Source organism: Stenella coeruleoalba, assembly GCF_951394435.1.
Source record: "Stenella coeruleoalba genome assembly, chromosome: 13".
NCBI lineage: Eukaryota > Metazoa > Chordata > Mammalia > Artiodactyla > Delphinidae > Stenella > Stenella coeruleoalba.
Genome location: NC_137159.1, coordinates 20,302,858 through 20,320,291, shown reverse-complemented (window position 1 = coordinate 20,320,291; position 17,434 = coordinate 20,302,858). Strand labels below are relative to the sequence as shown.

At 39.7% G+C, this 17,434-nt stretch overlaps 1 protein-coding gene across 2 annotated transcripts in view; it reads left to right on the top strand.

Annotated features, from left to right (window-relative positions):
• CTNNA2 (catenin alpha 2) overlaps positions 1–17,434 on the top strand; it is a 1,199,753-nt gene that overhangs the window by 389,309 nt on the left and 793,010 nt on the right. For both annotated transcript variants that reach the window (XM_079940963.1, XM_079940964.1), the window contains 2 exons: positions 6,950–7,069; positions 11,701–11,967. In XM_079940963.1, coding sequence (XP_079797089.1) covers positions 6,950–7,069; positions 11,701–11,967 — 387 coding nt within the window. The remainder of the gene's footprint in view (positions 1–6,949; positions 7,070–11,700; positions 11,968–17,434) is intronic.

Here is a 17,434-nt window from a genome sequence, read left to right as displayed (position 1 = left end):
CCATAGTGGCTGTACCAATTCACATTCCCACCAGCAGTGCAAGAGTGTTCCCTTTTCTCCACACCCTCTCCAGCATTTATTGTTTCTAGATTTTTTGATGATGGCCATTCTGACTGGTGTGAGATGATATCTCATTGTAGTTTTGATTTGCATTTCTCTAATGATTAATGATGTTGAGCATTCTTTCATGTGTTTGTTGGCAGTCTGTATATCTTCTTCGGAGAAATGTCTATTTAGGTCTTCTGCCCATTTTTCGATTGGGTTGTTTGTTATTGAGCTACATGAACTGCTTATAAATTTTGGAGATTAATCCTTTGTCAGTTGCTTCATTTGCAAATATTTTCTCCCATTCTGAGGGTTGTCTTTTGTGCTTGTTTATGGTTTCCTTTGCTGTGCAAAAGCTTTGAAGTTTCATTAGGTCCCATGTGTTTATTTTTGTTTTTATTTCCATTTCTCTAGGAGGTGGGTCAAAAAGGATCTTGCTGTGATTTATGTCATAGAGTGTTCTGCCTATGTTTTCCTTTAAGAGTTTGATAGTTTCTGGCCTTACATTTAGGTCTTTAATCCATTTTGAGCTTATTTTTGTGTATGGTGTTAGGGAGTGATCTAAGCTCATACTTTTATATGTACCTGTCCAGTTTTCCCATCACCACTTATTGAAGAGGCTGTCCTTTCTGCACTGTACATTCCTGCCTCCTTTATCAAAGATAAGGTGACCATATGTGCGTGGGTTTATCTCTGGGCTTTCTATCCTGTTCCATTGATCTATTTTTCCATTTTTGTGCCAGTACAATACTGTCTTGATTACTGTAGCTTCGTAGTATAGTCTGAAGTCAGGGAGCCTGATTCCTCCAACTCCGTTTTTTGTTCTCAAGATTGCTTTGGCTATTCAGGGTCTTTTGTGTTTCCATACAAATTGTGACATTTTTTGTTCTAGTTCTGTGAAAAATGCCAGTGGTAGTTTGATAGGGATTGCATTGAATCTGTAGATTGCTTTGGGTAGTAGAGTCATTTTCACAACGTTGATTCTTCCAATCCAAGAACATGGTATATCTCTCCATCGGTTTGTATCATCTTTAATTTCTTTCATCAGTGTCTTATAATTTTCTGCATACAGGTCTTTTTTCTCCTTAGGTAGTTTTATTCCTAGATATTTTATTCTTTTTGTTGCAGTGGTAAATGGAAGTGTTTTCTTGATTTCACTTTCAGATTTTTCATCATTAGTGAATAGGAATGCAAGAGATTTCTGAGCATTCACTTTGTATCCTGCTACTTTACCACATTCATTGATTAGCTCTAGTAGTTTTCTGGTAGCATCTTTAGGATTCTCTATGTATAGTGTCATGTCATCTGCAAACAGTGACAGCTTTACTTCTTCTTTTCCGATTTGGATTCCTTTTATTTCCTTTTCTTCTCTGATTGCTGTGGCTAAAACTTCCAAAACTATGTTGAATAAGAGTGGTGAGAGTGGGCAACCTTGTCTTGTTCCTGATCTTAGTGGAAATGCTTTCAGTTTTTCACCATTGAGGACGATGTTGGCTGTGGATTTGTCATATATGGCCTTTATTATGTTGAGGAAAGTTCCCTCTATGCCTACTTTCTGCATGTTTTTGATCATAAATGGGTGTTGAATTTTGTTGAAAGCTTTCTCTGCATCTTTTGAGATGATCATACGGTTTTTCTCCTTCAATTTGTTACTTTGGTGTATCACGTTGATTGCTTTGCGTATATTGAAGAATCCTTGCATTCCTGGAATAAACCCCACTTGATCATGGTGTATGATCCTTTTAATGTGCTGTTGGATTCTGTTTGCCAGTATTTTGTTGAGGATTTTTGAATCTATGTTCATCAGTGATATTGACCTTTAGTTTTCTCTCTTGGTGACATCCTTGTCTGGATTTGGTGTCAAGGTGATGGTGGCCTCGTAGAATGAGTTTGGGAGTGTTCCTCCCTCTGCTATATTTTGGAAGAGTTTGAGAAGGATAGGTGTTAGCCCTTCTCTAAAAGTTTGATAGAATTCGCCTGTAAAGCCATCTGGTCCTTGTCTTTTGTTTGTTGGAAGATTTTTAATCACAGTTTCAATTTCAGTTCTTGTGATTGGTCTGTTCATATTTTCTATTTCTTCCTGATTCAGTCTTGGCAGGTTGTGCATTTTTAAGTATTTGTCCATTTCTTCCAGGTTGTCCATTTTATTGGCATAGAGTTGCTTGTAGTAATCTCTCATGATCTTTTGTATTTCTGCAGTGTCAGTTGTTACTTCTGCATTGTCATTTCTAATTCTATTGATTTGAGTCTTCTCCCTTTTTTTCTTGATGAGTCTGGCTAATGGTTTATCAATTTTGTTTATCTTCTCAAAGAACCAGCTTTTAGTTTTATTGATCTTTGCTATCGTTTCCTTCATTTCTTTTTCATTTATTTCTGATCTGATTTTTATGATTCCTTTCCTTCTGCTAACTTTGGGGTGTTTTTGTTCTTCCTTCTCTAATTGCTTTAGGTGCAAGGTTAGGTTGTTTATTCGAGATGTTTCCTGTGTCTTAAGGTAGGATTGTATTACTATAAACTTCCATCTTAGAACTGCTTTTGCTGCATCCCATAGGTTTTGGGTCCTTGTGTCTCCATTGTCATTTGTTTCTAGGTATTTTTTTTTTATTTCCTCTTTGATTTCTTCAGTGATCACTTCGTTATTAAGTAGTGTATTGTTTAGCCTCCATGTGTTTGTATTTTTTACAGATCTTTTCCTGTAATTGATATCTAGTCTCATAGCGTTGTGGTCGGAAAAGATATTTGACACAATTTCAATTTTCTTAAATTTACCAAGGCTAGATTTGTGACCCAAAATATGATCTATCCTGGAGAATGTTCCATGAGCACTTGAGAAAAATGTGTATTCTGTTGTTTTTGGATGGAATATCCTATAAATATCAATTAAGTCCATCTTGTTTAGTGTATCATTTAAAGCTTGTGTTTCCTTATTTATTTTCATTTTGGATGATCTGTCCATTGGTGAAAGTGGGGTGTTAAAGTCCCCTACTATGATTGTGTTACTGTCAATTTCCCCTTTAATGGCTGTTAGTATTTGCCTTATGTATTGAGGTGCTCCTATGTTGGGTGCAGAAATATTTACAATTGTTATATCTTCTTCTTGGATTGACCCCTTGATCATTATGTAGTGTCCTTCTTTGTCTCTTCTAATAGTCTTTATTTTAAAGTCTATTTTGTCTGATATGAGAATTGCTACTCCAGCTTTCTTTTGGTTTCCATTTGCATGGAATAGCTTTTTCCATCCACTTACTTTCAATCTGTATGTGTCTCTAGGTCTGAAGTGGGTCTCTTATAGACAGCATATATATGGATCTTGTTTTTGTACCCATTCAGCCAATCTGTGTCTTTTGGTTGAAGCGTTTAGTCCATTTACATTTAAGGTAATTATCAATATGTATGTTCCTATTCCCATTTTCTAAATTGTTTCGGGTTCGTTATTGTAGGTCTTTTCCTTCTCTTGTTTTTCTTGCCTAGAGAAGTTCCTTTAGCATTTGTTGTAAAGCTGGTTTGGTGGTGCTGAACTCTCTCAGCTTTTGCTTGTCATAAAGGTTTTAATTTCTCCATCCAATCTGAATGAGATCCTTGCTGGGTAGGGTAATCTTGGTTGCAGGTTTTTCTCCTTCATCACTTTAAATATGTCCTGCCAGTCCCTTCTGGCTTGTAGAGTTTCTGCTGAAAGATCAGCTGTTAACCTTATGGGGATTCCCTTGTGTGTTATTTGTTGTTTTTCCCTTGCTGCTTTTAATATGTTTTCTTTGTATTTAATTGTTTTTTTGTTTGTTTGTTTGTTTTGCGGTGTGCGGGCCTCTCACTGTTGTGGCCCCTCCCGCCGCAGAGCACAGGCTCCGGACACGCAGGCCCAGTGGCCATGTCTCACGGACCCAGCCACTCTGCTGCATGCGGGATCCTCCTGGATTGGGGCACAAACCCGCGTCCCCTGCATTGGCAGGCAGACTCCCAGCCACTGCGCCACCAGGGAAGCCTGTATTTAATTTTTGACAGTTTGATTAATATGTGTGTTGGCATATTTCTCCTTGGATTTATCCTGTATGGGACTCTCTGTGCTTCCTAGACTTGATTAACTATTTCTTTTCCCATATTAGGGAAGTTGTCAACTATAATCTCTTCAAATATTTTCTCAATCCCTTTCTTTTTCTCTTCTTCTTCTGAAACCCCTATAATTCGAATGTTGGTGCATTTAACGTTGTCCCAGAGGTCTCTGAGACTGTCCTCAGTTCTTTTCATTCTTTATTCTTTATTCTGCTCTGCAGTAGTTATTTCCGCTATTTTATCTTCCAGGTCACTTATCCGTTCTTCTGCCTCAGTTATTCTGCTATTGATCCCAACTAGAGTATTTTTAATTTCATTTATTGTGCTGTTCATCATTGTTTGTTTCATCTTTAGTTCTTCTAGGTTCTTGTTAAATGTTTCTTGCATTTTGTCCCTTCTATCTCCAAGATTTTGGATCACCTTCACTATCATTATTCTGAATTCTTTTTCAGGTAGACTGCCTATTTCCTCTTCATTTGTTAGGTCTGGTGGGTTTTTATCTTGCTCCTTCATCTGCTGTTTTTCTGTCTTCTCATTTTGCTTATCTTACTGTGTTTGGGGTCTCCTTTTTGCAGGCTGCAGGTTCATAGTTCCCATTGTTTTTGGTGTCTGTCCCCAGTAGCTATGGTTGGTGCAGTGGGTTGTGTAGGCTTCCTGGTGGAGGGGACTAGTGCCTGTGTTCTGGTGGATGAGGCTGGATCTTGATTTTCTGGTGGGCAGGTCAATGTCTGGTGGTGTTTTATAGGGTGTCTGTGAACTTATTATGATTTTAGGCAGCCTCTCTGCTAATGGGTGGGGTTGTGTTCCTGTCTTGCTAGTTGTTTGGCATAGGGTGTCCTGCACTGTAGCTTGCTGGTCGTCGAGTGAAGCTGGGTGCTGTTGTTGAGATGGAGATCTATGGGAGATTTTCATCATTTGATATTATGTGTAGCTTGGAGGTCTTTTGTGGACCAGTGTCCTGAAGTTGGCTCTCCCACCTCAGAGGCACAGCAGTGACTCCTGGCTGCAGCAACAAAAGCCTTTCATCCACACGGCTCAGAATAAAAGGGAGAAAAAGTAGAAAGAAAGAATTAGTAGAAGTAGAATGAATGAAAGAACAAAAGAAAGAAAAGAAAGGTGGAAAGAAAGAAAGGAGAGAGGGAGGGAGGGAGGAAGGAAGGAAGGAGGGAAGGAAGGAAAAAAGAAAGAAAGAAGATAAAGTAAAATAAAATAAAGTAAGATAAAATATAATAAAGTTATTAAAATAAAAAAATAATTACTAAGAAAAAAAAAAAAAAAAAACAGGGACGGATAGAACCCTAGGACAAATGGTGGAAGCAAAGCTATATAGACAAAATCTCACACCGAAACATACACCCTCACAAAAAGAGGAAAATTGGAAAAAATAATAAATCTTGCTCTCAAAGTCCACCTCCTCAATTTGGGATGATTCGCTCTCTATTCAGGTATTCCACAGATGCAGGTACGTCAAGTTGATTGTGGAGCTTTAAACGGCTGCTTCTGAGGCTGCTGGGAGAGATTTCCCTTTCTCTTCTTTGTTCTCACAGCTCCCGGGGCTCAGCTTTGGATTTAGCCCTGCCTCTGCGTGTAGGTTGCCGGACGGCGTCTGTTTTTCGCTCAGACATGACGGGGTTAAAGGAGCAGCTGCTTTGGGGACTCTGGCTCACTCAGCCTGGGGGTAGGGAGGGGCACGGAGTGCAGGGCGAGCCTGCGGCGGCAGAGGCTGACGTGACGAGGCGCACCGTGCGTTCTCCCGGGGAAGTTGTCCCTGGATCCCGGGACCCTGGCAGTGGCGGGCTGCACAGGCTCCCCGGAAGCGGGGTGTGGATAGTGACCTGTGCTCGCACACAGGCTTCTTGGTGGCGGCAGCAGCAGCCTTAGCGTCTCATGCCCGTCTCTGAGGTCCGCGCTTTTAGCCACGGCTCGCGCCCGTCTCTGGAGCTCCTTTAAACAGCGCTCTTAATCCCCTCTCCTCGCGCACCAGGAAACAAAGAGGGTAGAAAAAGTCTCTTGCCTCTTCGGCAGCTCCAGACTTTTCCCCGGACTCCCTCCCGGCTAGCCGTGGTGCACTAACCCCCTGCAGGCTGTGTTCACGCCGCCAACCCCAGTCCTCTCCCTGCGCTCCGACCGAAGCCCGAGCCTCAGCTCCCAGCCCCGCCCGCCCCGGCCGGCGAGCAGACAAGCCTCTCGGACTGGTGAGTGCCGGTCGGCACTGGTCCTCTGTGCGGGAATCTCTCCGCTTTGCCCTCCGCACCCCTGTGGCCGCGCTCTCCTCTGCGGGCGGCTCCGAAGCTTTCCCCCTCCGCCACCCGCAGTCTCCGCCTGCAAAGTGGCTTCCTAGTGTTTGGAAACCTTTCCTCCTTCACAGCTCCCTCCCACTGGTGCAGGTCCCATCCCTATCCTTTTGTCTCTATTTATTCTTTTTTCTTTTGCCCTACCCAGGTACGTGGGGAGTTTCTTGCCGTTTGGGAGGTCTGAGTTCTTCTGCCTGCGTTCAGCAGGTGTTCTGTAAGAGTTGTTCCATGTGTAGATGTATTTCTGGTGTATCTGTGGGGAGGAAGGTGATCTCCGCATTTTACTCTTCCGCCATCTTCCCCTCATCTCAATGTAGTATTTTATTTGCTTTAGGAGTTCAGCAATTATTATCTTTTATATACAAAATATATAAATGTTGAACAAATATTTTTTTCTGATTATAAATGCTTCTTGGGGTACTTTTCCCCATTATTTGATTTAAATGTTAATGAATAAATGTTTTCTTTTTAACAAACTAGCATTTCTAGCATGTTTAATAATATTGCAATACTAACTATCCAGTTATAAATATATTGGATTTTTTTTTTTTTTATCGTTTCAGGTGGAGGAGGCCTTAGAAGCTGTCAAAAATGCTACAAATGAGCAAGACCTTGCAAATCGCTTTAAAGAATTTGGAAAAGAGATGGTGAAACTTAACTATGTAGCTGCAAGAAGACAACAGGTGGGAAAGATTTTGGAAATCTAGGGGAGAAAGTGAGTGAGTTTAAGTAACCTTGTAGTTTTGTAGGCCCGGACAGTGGATCAGCTGCACCTGCCGGCTATCAGATCATCAGATGCCTTAGGAATCTGTGATCACAAAGGCATCTTCCTACTCGGGCCCGTTCTGGCCCTACCGTACTGCGCTGGTACTCCCTGGGTACTCTCGGGCCCCTGTGTGCTTACAGTAGGTCACAGGCCACCTGCTTTACTGGTGGGAACCACCACGCCAGCCCTACCACTCTAACCTTTCTTTTTTTTGACTTTTATATTTATTTTTTTATGGAAGTATAGTTGATTTACAATGTTGTGTTAATTTTGGCTATACAGCAAAGTGATTCAGTTATACATATATTGATATATACATTTTTAAATATTTTCTTCCATCATGGTTTATCTCAGGATATTGAACATAGTTCCCTGTGCTATACAGCAAAACCCTGTTGTTATGCACTTCATGTGTAATTGTTTGCATCTGCTAACCCCAAACTCCATCACTCCCCCACCACCCTCCCCCTTCACAACCACAAGCCTGTTCTCTGTGTCTGACCACACTCTAACCTTTTGTTCACACTTGGAAAAGCTCCCGATTGAAATACAAAGAATATCAAACTGTGGTGTGGCCACTCCCTGGGCACTGTCCTTAGCCCTCACTTTTTATCTCCCAGCCCTGTGGACAGCACCGTGCATATACACACCCCAAGTGTGTAGTATGTACAGTGAAACTTTTATCAAAGAGATTAAGTAAACATGAAGAAAAATAGAGAAAAGGCAGAGAGAGAGAGAGAGAGAAAGAGAGAGAGAGAAGGGAATGGACAGGGGAGGGAGAGCACAGGTAGCGAGTCACTTTGATGAAGGTGGTTGACCTGGGGTTTTCTTTGCCTCCCTTTTGTCTCAGGATGACACCCTCCATTTAGCCAGCTCTGTTTGTTCAGTAGGTACCATCAGAATTTAGTTTCCAAAGAGTGTGTCCTTTTCTTTCTTCTTAGAAAAAAAATCTTTAAATGTGGAGAGGTTAGTTAAAATCCTATTCATCAATCTTCTTGACTATTCTCAGGATTCTTCAACATTTTGGGCACTTCCTAGTGACTTTTTCTAAGGTTCTCTGTGACCAACAGGAGAATTCTAGTGAACATTTGTTGAGTGTTCATCTGTGCCAGACTGAAGTGACACCCGTATTACAAATTGACCAAGATCTAGTCCCTTCCCCTAAAGAGCTTCCAGTGTCCTTTGTGGTGGGCACACAGTCATGATTTTAGTTCAGGCGATTATTTTTAAGTATTTTGTTATCAGCAGAATCCTTTGTTCAAGTGGAATCTTGTGTGGTAGCCCACAATGTAATGTGGTTAGGAGCGAAGTTACTCTGAAGCACAGGTTTGAGGCCCAAAAGCCACTTAGCTTGTTTAAACAACTGAAAAAAAAATGTATTGAATCTTGATTTCAGTGACCAACGGGGAGGCTGGGGAGAAGGGTGGGTGCCAGGACACTCAGAGTCTTGTAGAGTGTTTGGATTTTATTGTAAGTGAATGGGTAGTAGTTGAATAGTTCAGAGTTTGGTATCAAAGTCTCAGATTTACAGTTTAATGTTATTCTAGGTACGTTGCAAAGATGGGGGTAGCATGGAAGAGGAGAGACTACTTGTAGTTGGGAGGGGGCTGAAGTCATCTAGGTGAGCGATGCTGGTGATTCTGGAAAATCTTTATCAAAAGTTCAGGCTCTCGTTCAATTCGTCCAAAAGAATTTGGTGAGGAACGCAAAACACAGAGGAAAAAATAAATACACACACTGAGTCTGAGGCGCAAAGAGAACAAAGACACAGTTTATTCAGGACAGAAGCAAAAGTTACACACTCAGAGAAGCGTGTGGGCATCCTCTAGAGTGAGGGGTGCCACCCAGGGTTGTAGATCCCCTTTTTGTCTTATTTTTAGCACTTTGAATGGGTGGGGGTCTTTTTGATTAGGGGGGAATATTCTTTGAGCAGAGGGTTGAGGTGTGGCCTGGATTTGCACCAGGTTGCATCAGCTTCTGGTCCTGTGCGTTTGTCTCCTGAAGCCACCCTACATGCACTCTAGGAGCTGTTTTCCCTTAAATTGTCCCTTACTAGTTGAGTGCCACACGTGGAAGGTCCTATAGGGTCATCAGCAACCTGTGCATTTTTATTGCACATGCTCCATGGTTTTTCATGGTCAGAGTTTCTTGCTCAGATGCTACAAAGTTTCTGTTTTAGATGCCATTCCTCCATGCATCATGGCCTCAGTAAGGGCAAAACAAGGAGGTAGCTTTGCCTTCTGACTCATGCCTGTACATGAGGAGGCTGTCCTGGGGCCTGGCTGTGTCTTTTCTGCCTCAGTGGTGGTCTCAAATAGCTTGGCAGCAGTACCGGTGGAGAAAAACATAGGGAATCCACGTTTATTTTGAAAATAGTACACTCAGGACCTGCTGTGCAATTGGCTGTGGGAGTTTAGGGAGTGACAGCAACCAGTTCACATCTGAGGTTCTGTTTGAGCAAATGGATAGATGGTGAGGAATTTACTGAGATGGGTGAAGACTGGAAAGGGACCAGTGAGGGTTCGAGATCAAGATTTCATACTTAGATGCATTGATTTTGAGATGCTTGGAAAATCCATGTAGAAATGTCAAAAGGAGAGAGATGTGGGTTGGAGATGGAAACAAGTCATCAGCATGTAGCTGGTATTAAAATCCACAGTAATATATGAGATATTCATCTGAGAATGCCCATAAATATAATTTATTTTTATCTCATAAACCTTGTTTTAACTAATTGCTATTTCACACTCTTTCAAGAAAATGTAGGAAAAAAAGTAGAATTAAAAGAAGAAAAAAAATTGTATAACACTCTACCAGCCACAGAAGTGTCGTGCTAATATTTTGGTATATTACTTTTCAGTTGTTTATCTTCATATTGTAACATATTTACAATCATACCGTGCATACAAATAGGTGTAAAGTGTTCTTCTTTATCTTATAAATATTACCCATTTTATTATTTTTATAGAAACTTCTTTTAATATCCACATAAAGAGTCCATCAAATGAAAACTTCAATAGTCTACTTAACCAATTCTTCATAAATCAGCATTTACATTGTTTACAGGTTTTATTCATGTGACTAAAAATGTTTCTAAAAATATCTTTATGGAAAGAATTTCCCACCTCCTTTTTCTCACTTTCATATTTAGATTTTTTTTTTTTTAGTATAGATATATCCCAGAATGGAGTCTAAGGTTTCTGGACCAGGTGTTCTGGAGGTTAATAAGACCCTTCATGACTAGTTGGGAGGAAACTTCTACCTGCACCACCTGTATTATTGACCAGTGTAGAGGATACCCTCACATGTTGGTTCCCGATTTATCTGTGTTGATCTTTAGGGCTAAAAATAAGTCATCCCAATTTAGAAATTATGTTGGCTGGCATAGATCTGTTAGTGCTTAAGCAAAGGGAGATAGATGGCTCAGTTAGTTATTTACTACTTAATGTCAGTTTGTCTTGACAATCTTAGATATCAAATATAATGTGCTTGTCTCAGAATTATTTTGACCCATGGAAGAGATGTAATTCACTGTTTCCAGGTCATCCATCTATCATGTACCAAGTGAACAAATAGGAATAGAACTCCAGTGGTTCAAATACCCTCTAATGATAGATTTTGAAGCTAGAGAAATTTTCTCCTAGAGATACTCAGCTGGCAGTCTAACATGGTCCTCAGAGAACAGTACTGCCTTTAACATTTCCAAAAATGCTGTGAACCTTTTCTTAACAATACCCTTTAAAGCTGAAAATAAAGAGACTCTCCAGTGGTACTATTTTGACATCCCAAACTAAGAAAGCAAATCATCTTTGATCGATTTTTTTTATTATTCCCTAAACTCAAATGAGTGATCCGCCAAAAGTAGTTTTAAAAAAAATGAACCCTGTGCTGAAAATGATAATGAAGCGACAGTGATGCACTAAGCAAAATCAGAGGAGTTCGATTTCCCATGTTTGCAATTGTAATTGAATGTGGAGTCAGGCACAGTATCAGAAAACTGAAGTTTGGGTTTTCCATCTGCTGATAACTAACTCTGATCCATTCAAGCCACTTACCTTGTTGGTGGCTCAGTTTTGACATCCTTGCAGCAATATTTATTGAATGCATTTCATGGGCCAGATACTGTGCTGTTGCCTAAAGAACCACTGAGCAAGATAGCTAGGGCTCTCTGCTCTCATTAGACATACAGTTTAGGAGAAAGACATATACTTAAATAAGTAAATACAATAAAGCATTGATGAGTATTAATGATAGGAGGGAAGAGGGTCTTGTGGGAGCAGATAGAAGGGGATGTAGCTTAGAGAGTTTTATGGAGAGTAGGTTCTCAGAGGATGGGCCCCATCAGGGGAAAGGATAGGGTGGAAGAGGGATGCTCAGATATCTCACATAGAAAGAACAGTACGTGCAAAGTCTTGGCAACTAGAGAGAAGAGAGAGGAGATGGTTTCTAAAATTCAGTGGTCCTAGATGTCTGTGACTTTAAGCTCTATTACAGACACTTCCATGGCAAGCTTCATGGAAGTGACGGGTTTGTGTTTTGCACACACAGGAGCTGAAGGACCCTCATTGTCGGGATGAGATGGCAGCCGCCCGAGGGGCTCTAAAGAAGAACGCCACAATGCTGTACACAGCCTCCCAAGCCTTTCTCCGCCACCCAGATGTTGCTGCCACCAGAGCCAACCGAGATTACGTGTTCAAACAAGTGCAGGAGGCCATTGCCGGCATCTCCAATGCTGCTCAAGCTACCTCGCCCACCGACGAAGCCAAAGGCCACACGGGCATCGGGGAGCTGGCTGCGGCTCTGAACGAATTTGACGTAAGCATCTGGGTGATATACCCAGAAGGGCGTGTGTTTTCACTGAAAAAAATGTTTTGGGATGAAGGGCCGCCAAGATAATATACATTGATTTACCTCTCTTGAGGCTTTTGATAGTAAGTTAAACTACCTGATGTATGACTGTTACTAGGAATCCGACATCTTGGTAGAACCTAGTTTACTGGTCTTTAAGGGAACTAACAACTGTGTTAAAGAGGACCTGATCCCTTGCAGGTAGAAACCTTGAACACTGTAACTTTCCTACACCACAGGCTATTTTAGGGACAGTTTATCATTTGCAGGATGATCTTTATTATTAAAGAGGCAAATGTCATAGGCATTGTAGATGTGGATTGCCTCGATGTTGTGTTTGGGTGAAGAACTGCTCTCAATTTCTTCATTTTCAATCAGTGGTGAGCAGACTCCACTGCCCTCTCATCCCATCCGGGATCCTGGTCTTCCTCGCATCAGCCCCTCTGGGTGGCACCTCTGCTAGTCCCGTGAATGATCCACATTCTGAACCTACTATTTCTAGGGGTGTGTCCCAATGAGGGAAGCAGTAGAAGGATGGCTCACTGTGCCATAGTCATGGCAACCGAATGAATGGGAAGGACGCATATCATCAACAGCCCGGGATGACAGCTCTCACTGCCCCTGGGCCAGGATACAGCCCACCTGTGAGAAGGTGGAATTCAGTTGAGTTCATCCCATGTTCAGTGAGAGCCTACATGTGTTGTGAGCTAAAAACATTTATAAATAATTAGTATCTGCTTTTAAGAGTTATATTTTCCCTTAGAGGAGATGAAGGATGCAGAAATGTACTGAAACCCTTTAAGTGATAAAATACAATGTAACAGGAATTCATAGGAGAAGAATTGGTTACCTAACAGCTGTGGAGAAAGATGATGAGTTTGCTTTTGGATACGTTGACATGAATTTTTGGCAGGAGATGACTGGCTGCCTGCTAGAAAACAGAACCAGGAGCAAATGATTGTTAAAGGTGTGGAGATGGATGATATAAAGGAAGGATAATTATAGCACTTTATACACAGATAATTCTTTCCAGTTTTCATAGGCATCTCTCTTCTTTCTTTTATTTTTTCAGTTAGTCAAAAAAAAATACATATATTGAACTCAGACCATATATATATTATTTCCAAAGTTTCTAAAATAAGGATTAAATACAATAAATTTCAAGTATTTACCACAGAAATTAGGCCTTAACATGTCACAGAAAATTCGTTGGAACTAATAAGATACTTCAGTGAGGTTATTGATTTTAAAATAAAGATATAGAAGTTACTAGATTTCCATAATGTAAAAAAAAATAGAATAATAGAAAAGAGATCCTGTTCACAAAGTAAACAATAAAAATAATTTGTTGGCTTTATTTCACTACTTAATTTTATTTCTTTATTATGTTAGAAATAATCCTGATACAAATGTAGAGGATCTAAGATAGAAAATTATATTACTTTACTGAGGGGTAAGTTGTACTTTTTGGTAATTGATGTCATGATCCCAGGTAGGAAAAACTATTGACCCTATCAGTTTTTATAATATTCAGACAATCTGTATAAAAATTCTAGGAGGGTTTTTTTGGAACTTGACAGAGTGATGATAATTTTTTTTTCCTTTTATTTTTTCTGGGTTAAGAATGAATGAGCCCATAATTTAAAAAAACAAAAATGAGCAGGTCATGCACTCAGATATTAACACATTACAATGCCACTTAATTTTTACTGAGTGCATTAGAATAAAATTGTCTCATCGTTAAACAGAATAGAAAATTACAACATTAACTACAAAATTATTTTATGAAATGATGCTTTCTTTTTTTTTGCGGTACGCGGGCCTCTCACCGTTGTGGCCTCTCCCGTCGCGGAGCACAGGCTCTGGACACGCAGGCTCAGCGGCCGTGGCTCACCGGCCCAGCCGCTCCATGGCATGTGGGATCTTCCCAGACTGGGGCACGAATCCGTGTCCCCTGCATCGGCAGGCGGACTCTCAACCACTGCACCACCAGGGAAGCTTTGAAATGGTGCTTTTTAAAATTAAAGAATATTTAGATTTTGACACAATTACACTTTTATAATCATAGTTTATTTTATAATCAAAAAGTAAACAATAAAGCCTAAGTGAGAACCTGGTAATAGAGTAGATATGCAGCATACAGAGGACTCTCTTGAAGGAATGTCCAGACTCTTCACCTGCTGCCGCCTTCTGCCCGAGAGCGTGGTGACTGCAGCTTCCCATTCTCTTTGTATCTCAACCATTTTCATTGTATCTCAACCATTTTCATTAAAAGGAGCTTTTACCTGCAGTGAATTTAACAATTGAGGCATCATTTGGGTTATTATGGCTTTGGATTCAGAAAATAAAACTTAGGCCATGTGGGAAAAGTCTACTAGTAAAGTATGTTGGAGTACTTTCCAACTGTTCTAATAGGTTGGTATCTTCTCATTATGGACAAATAGGCTTTGGGAGGTTAACATATGAATGCGATAGTCAAAGATTTTTTTTTTATAAAAAAAGTGGCATATTAACTAAGTCACTAATTATATTTTATTAACTTTATCTGTTGCTATGTGTCATTATAAATATTAACTAAGTGATGTTTATTACTTATATTAACTCAGTATCTTATATGTTAACTAATTGTATATTATATTAGCTTAGTATATTAACCAAGTAATATTGTATTATTAAATGTATATTAGTTCTCAAGCTATGTAAATTGCATGCAACATTATCTAATGTTTAAAATTGTATTTCTCAGATGTTGACAGAAATCAACATGTGGAGCTCTCTCAATTAGCAATTCATAGATAGTAATCCCATTTGGTGTGGTTCTCTAAAAACAGTTATTTAGTAAATGAAATTGATTTCAGTACTTTCTCAAAAGTAGTAATGCTAGTAAAATATTATTATTTAAAGATATAATGTAATTAACCAGTTGTAGGTTTTTGATCATTTCTGACACCAGCAAACCTAGACAGTCCTTAATGATATTTGAAAATCTCTCACTAAAATAATGTTCCATTTCTCTTTGTAACAGAATTATACATTTCTGTTCTATATTTGCATAATGAATACCTCGGTATTTTTTATTTCCCAGGCGTATTGACTTGAAGTTGATTTAGAATTCACAGACATTTGTCTTAAATCCTAAATGCTATTCTCAGATATTAAACAAATTGATATTACATTGGGTGGGAAACTCACTGACACTTCCTGTGATTTACTTTTCTGGTAATATCCCTTACCAGTGCTTGGTTTGGTGGCTTGCCAATGTAATAGGGATTTGAAAAAGTCAAGCAACTTTGAGATTCTGAAGTGAAAAGAACCGTACAAATACAAAATATATTTTCAGTCATCCCCTAATGTTGAATTTGAAGTCCAGACCATTTCATAATAATATTCATCATTGTGTTAAACCCAGTTTTTCTGGGAGGTAGGATGCAGAAGTGGCTTCGAGTTTCTCAGTTGATTAAGAACAAGGCAAAAATTAGTATTTTTGCATTCATTTGTCTAAAATTATAGGATTGATTTCTACCTAGTTATAGTTGTATAACTATATAGTTACAATTATGGCTCAATGCTCGGTGACCTATTTTCTGGCATTATTATCCTACCTACATGAAGGGTTGATGTAGTGATTTATAAAGTAAAAGACTGAAAGAAAAAACCCAGTATTTTAACAACTTGAAACTGTCAAGAGAGTCTCTAATGATATAACAGCAAAAAGTAAAATGATTGCTAATCAACGGAAAAATCAACCTCTGTTTAAAATGTGGCAACTTGAGATAGGTAATTTTATCTAGTGAAGCTATCTACTAAGGGATACTGAAAAGAATTTAGAAAAATGTGGTGACTGCTCAGAAGTAAGTCATGTTATCATGTCAATTTTGACTGCTAGAAAACCTCCAAGAGTGGGAGAAAGGAAGATGAAAAGTTATTCCTAAAGAATCTCGTTATTATTTTAAAGAAAAGAGAGGATGCCGTGCCTTGTTTTTTGAAGCTTTCTTTTGTAGATGAAGATACTTTAGAAAAATGGAAATTGACACCATTCATGGTCCAGTCTTCATAATTGATAGCTATTTTGCTTTTACAGTTATTATTTTCTTTTAAATCAGACAATTCCTCTAACCTTAATCTCGAAGTCCTCTAATCTTAAGCATTCTACTTGTGGTTTTGCTTCTTTCTTTTTCCATTTCCCTGGGAATTGGCTTGACTAATAATTCTCTTTTGCTTTTACATTTAATTTCTCTTACTCCACTTGTTTGGTTCCCTCAGCCTATAGAAAAAATGTATTTGTATTCTACAACCTAAAAAGAAAATGAAACAAAATGTTAGACTACCATACTTACCATCTTCTCATATTTCACTCTTTGTTTTCCTTACAGTTAAGAAGTAGATTCTAATCTACTTGGCCTCTGACTAGCTCTTACCTCTTTCAGCCTTGTCGTCTACCCTCTACTCCTGCCCTTCCTCTGTGATACTATGTCTGAGGGTCTCTAGGGAACGTTCACTCATGAAATCTTTGTGCTCTTATTTTCTAGTTCTTGACTGCTTCACCTTTGGAAAGAGGGGGACATTGAATAGTATTAACTATCCTTTCTCTTTCACTGTATTACTTCTCACTTGCAAGATTTAAATATCTGTGCTTGAGAAGTAGGACAGCCTGGTCTCAACCACATTGAGCTGAAATGTCACCATGACATACCAACCCTGTGTAAGTTGCCATGTTTATTTCTGCCTAATTTTTCATACCTCCCCTCTACCTTTTAGGTTTTCTTCCTTTTTTCTCCTTCTTTTAAAATATATTTTCATTTCTTGATCCAGTGCTAATTCTCTCACTGATCTGGCGTTCAGTGGGTGGAAATGTTGGAGTGTGAGTTATGAGGAATGATGAGACATCTGTATCACAGGTGGATGAGGACAGCAAGGATCTGTAATCTGACAATGTTAAGGGATTGAGCCTAACTGCAGTGGGAGAGAATTGTCACACCCCGGGGAGCAACTTCGTGCTCCAGTGTTTACTCCCTATAGGGTTATTCCAACTGTGTGCTGTCCTCAGGGGGTGCACTCACATTCTAGGAGATTTAGTCCAAAGAAAGAGGTGAAGGAACAGGAGTCCAGGTGACAGCAATCACTTCACAGCAGGACCCCAGCTCATTGCTGGGACATGAAAAGAGGTTTCTGGGTACCTGAGAGTAATAACAACCCTGAACTAGGGTTTGGGATCCAGGGTTGGCATATAGCTCCAGTGGAGAGCTGGAGGGCTATGTAGATCACTTAGGTCACAGGCCCAAATACATGACCTCAGAGATCTATGCTGAAGGAATCTGAAGTAGAGTTTTTCTGTTGACCCCCTTCTCCAAATATCACTCTTCATATTTTTGAATAGGAAATAATTATTTCTTATTCTTGTTACCAGGCCCAGATAGATGCTCCTGGGGAAGCG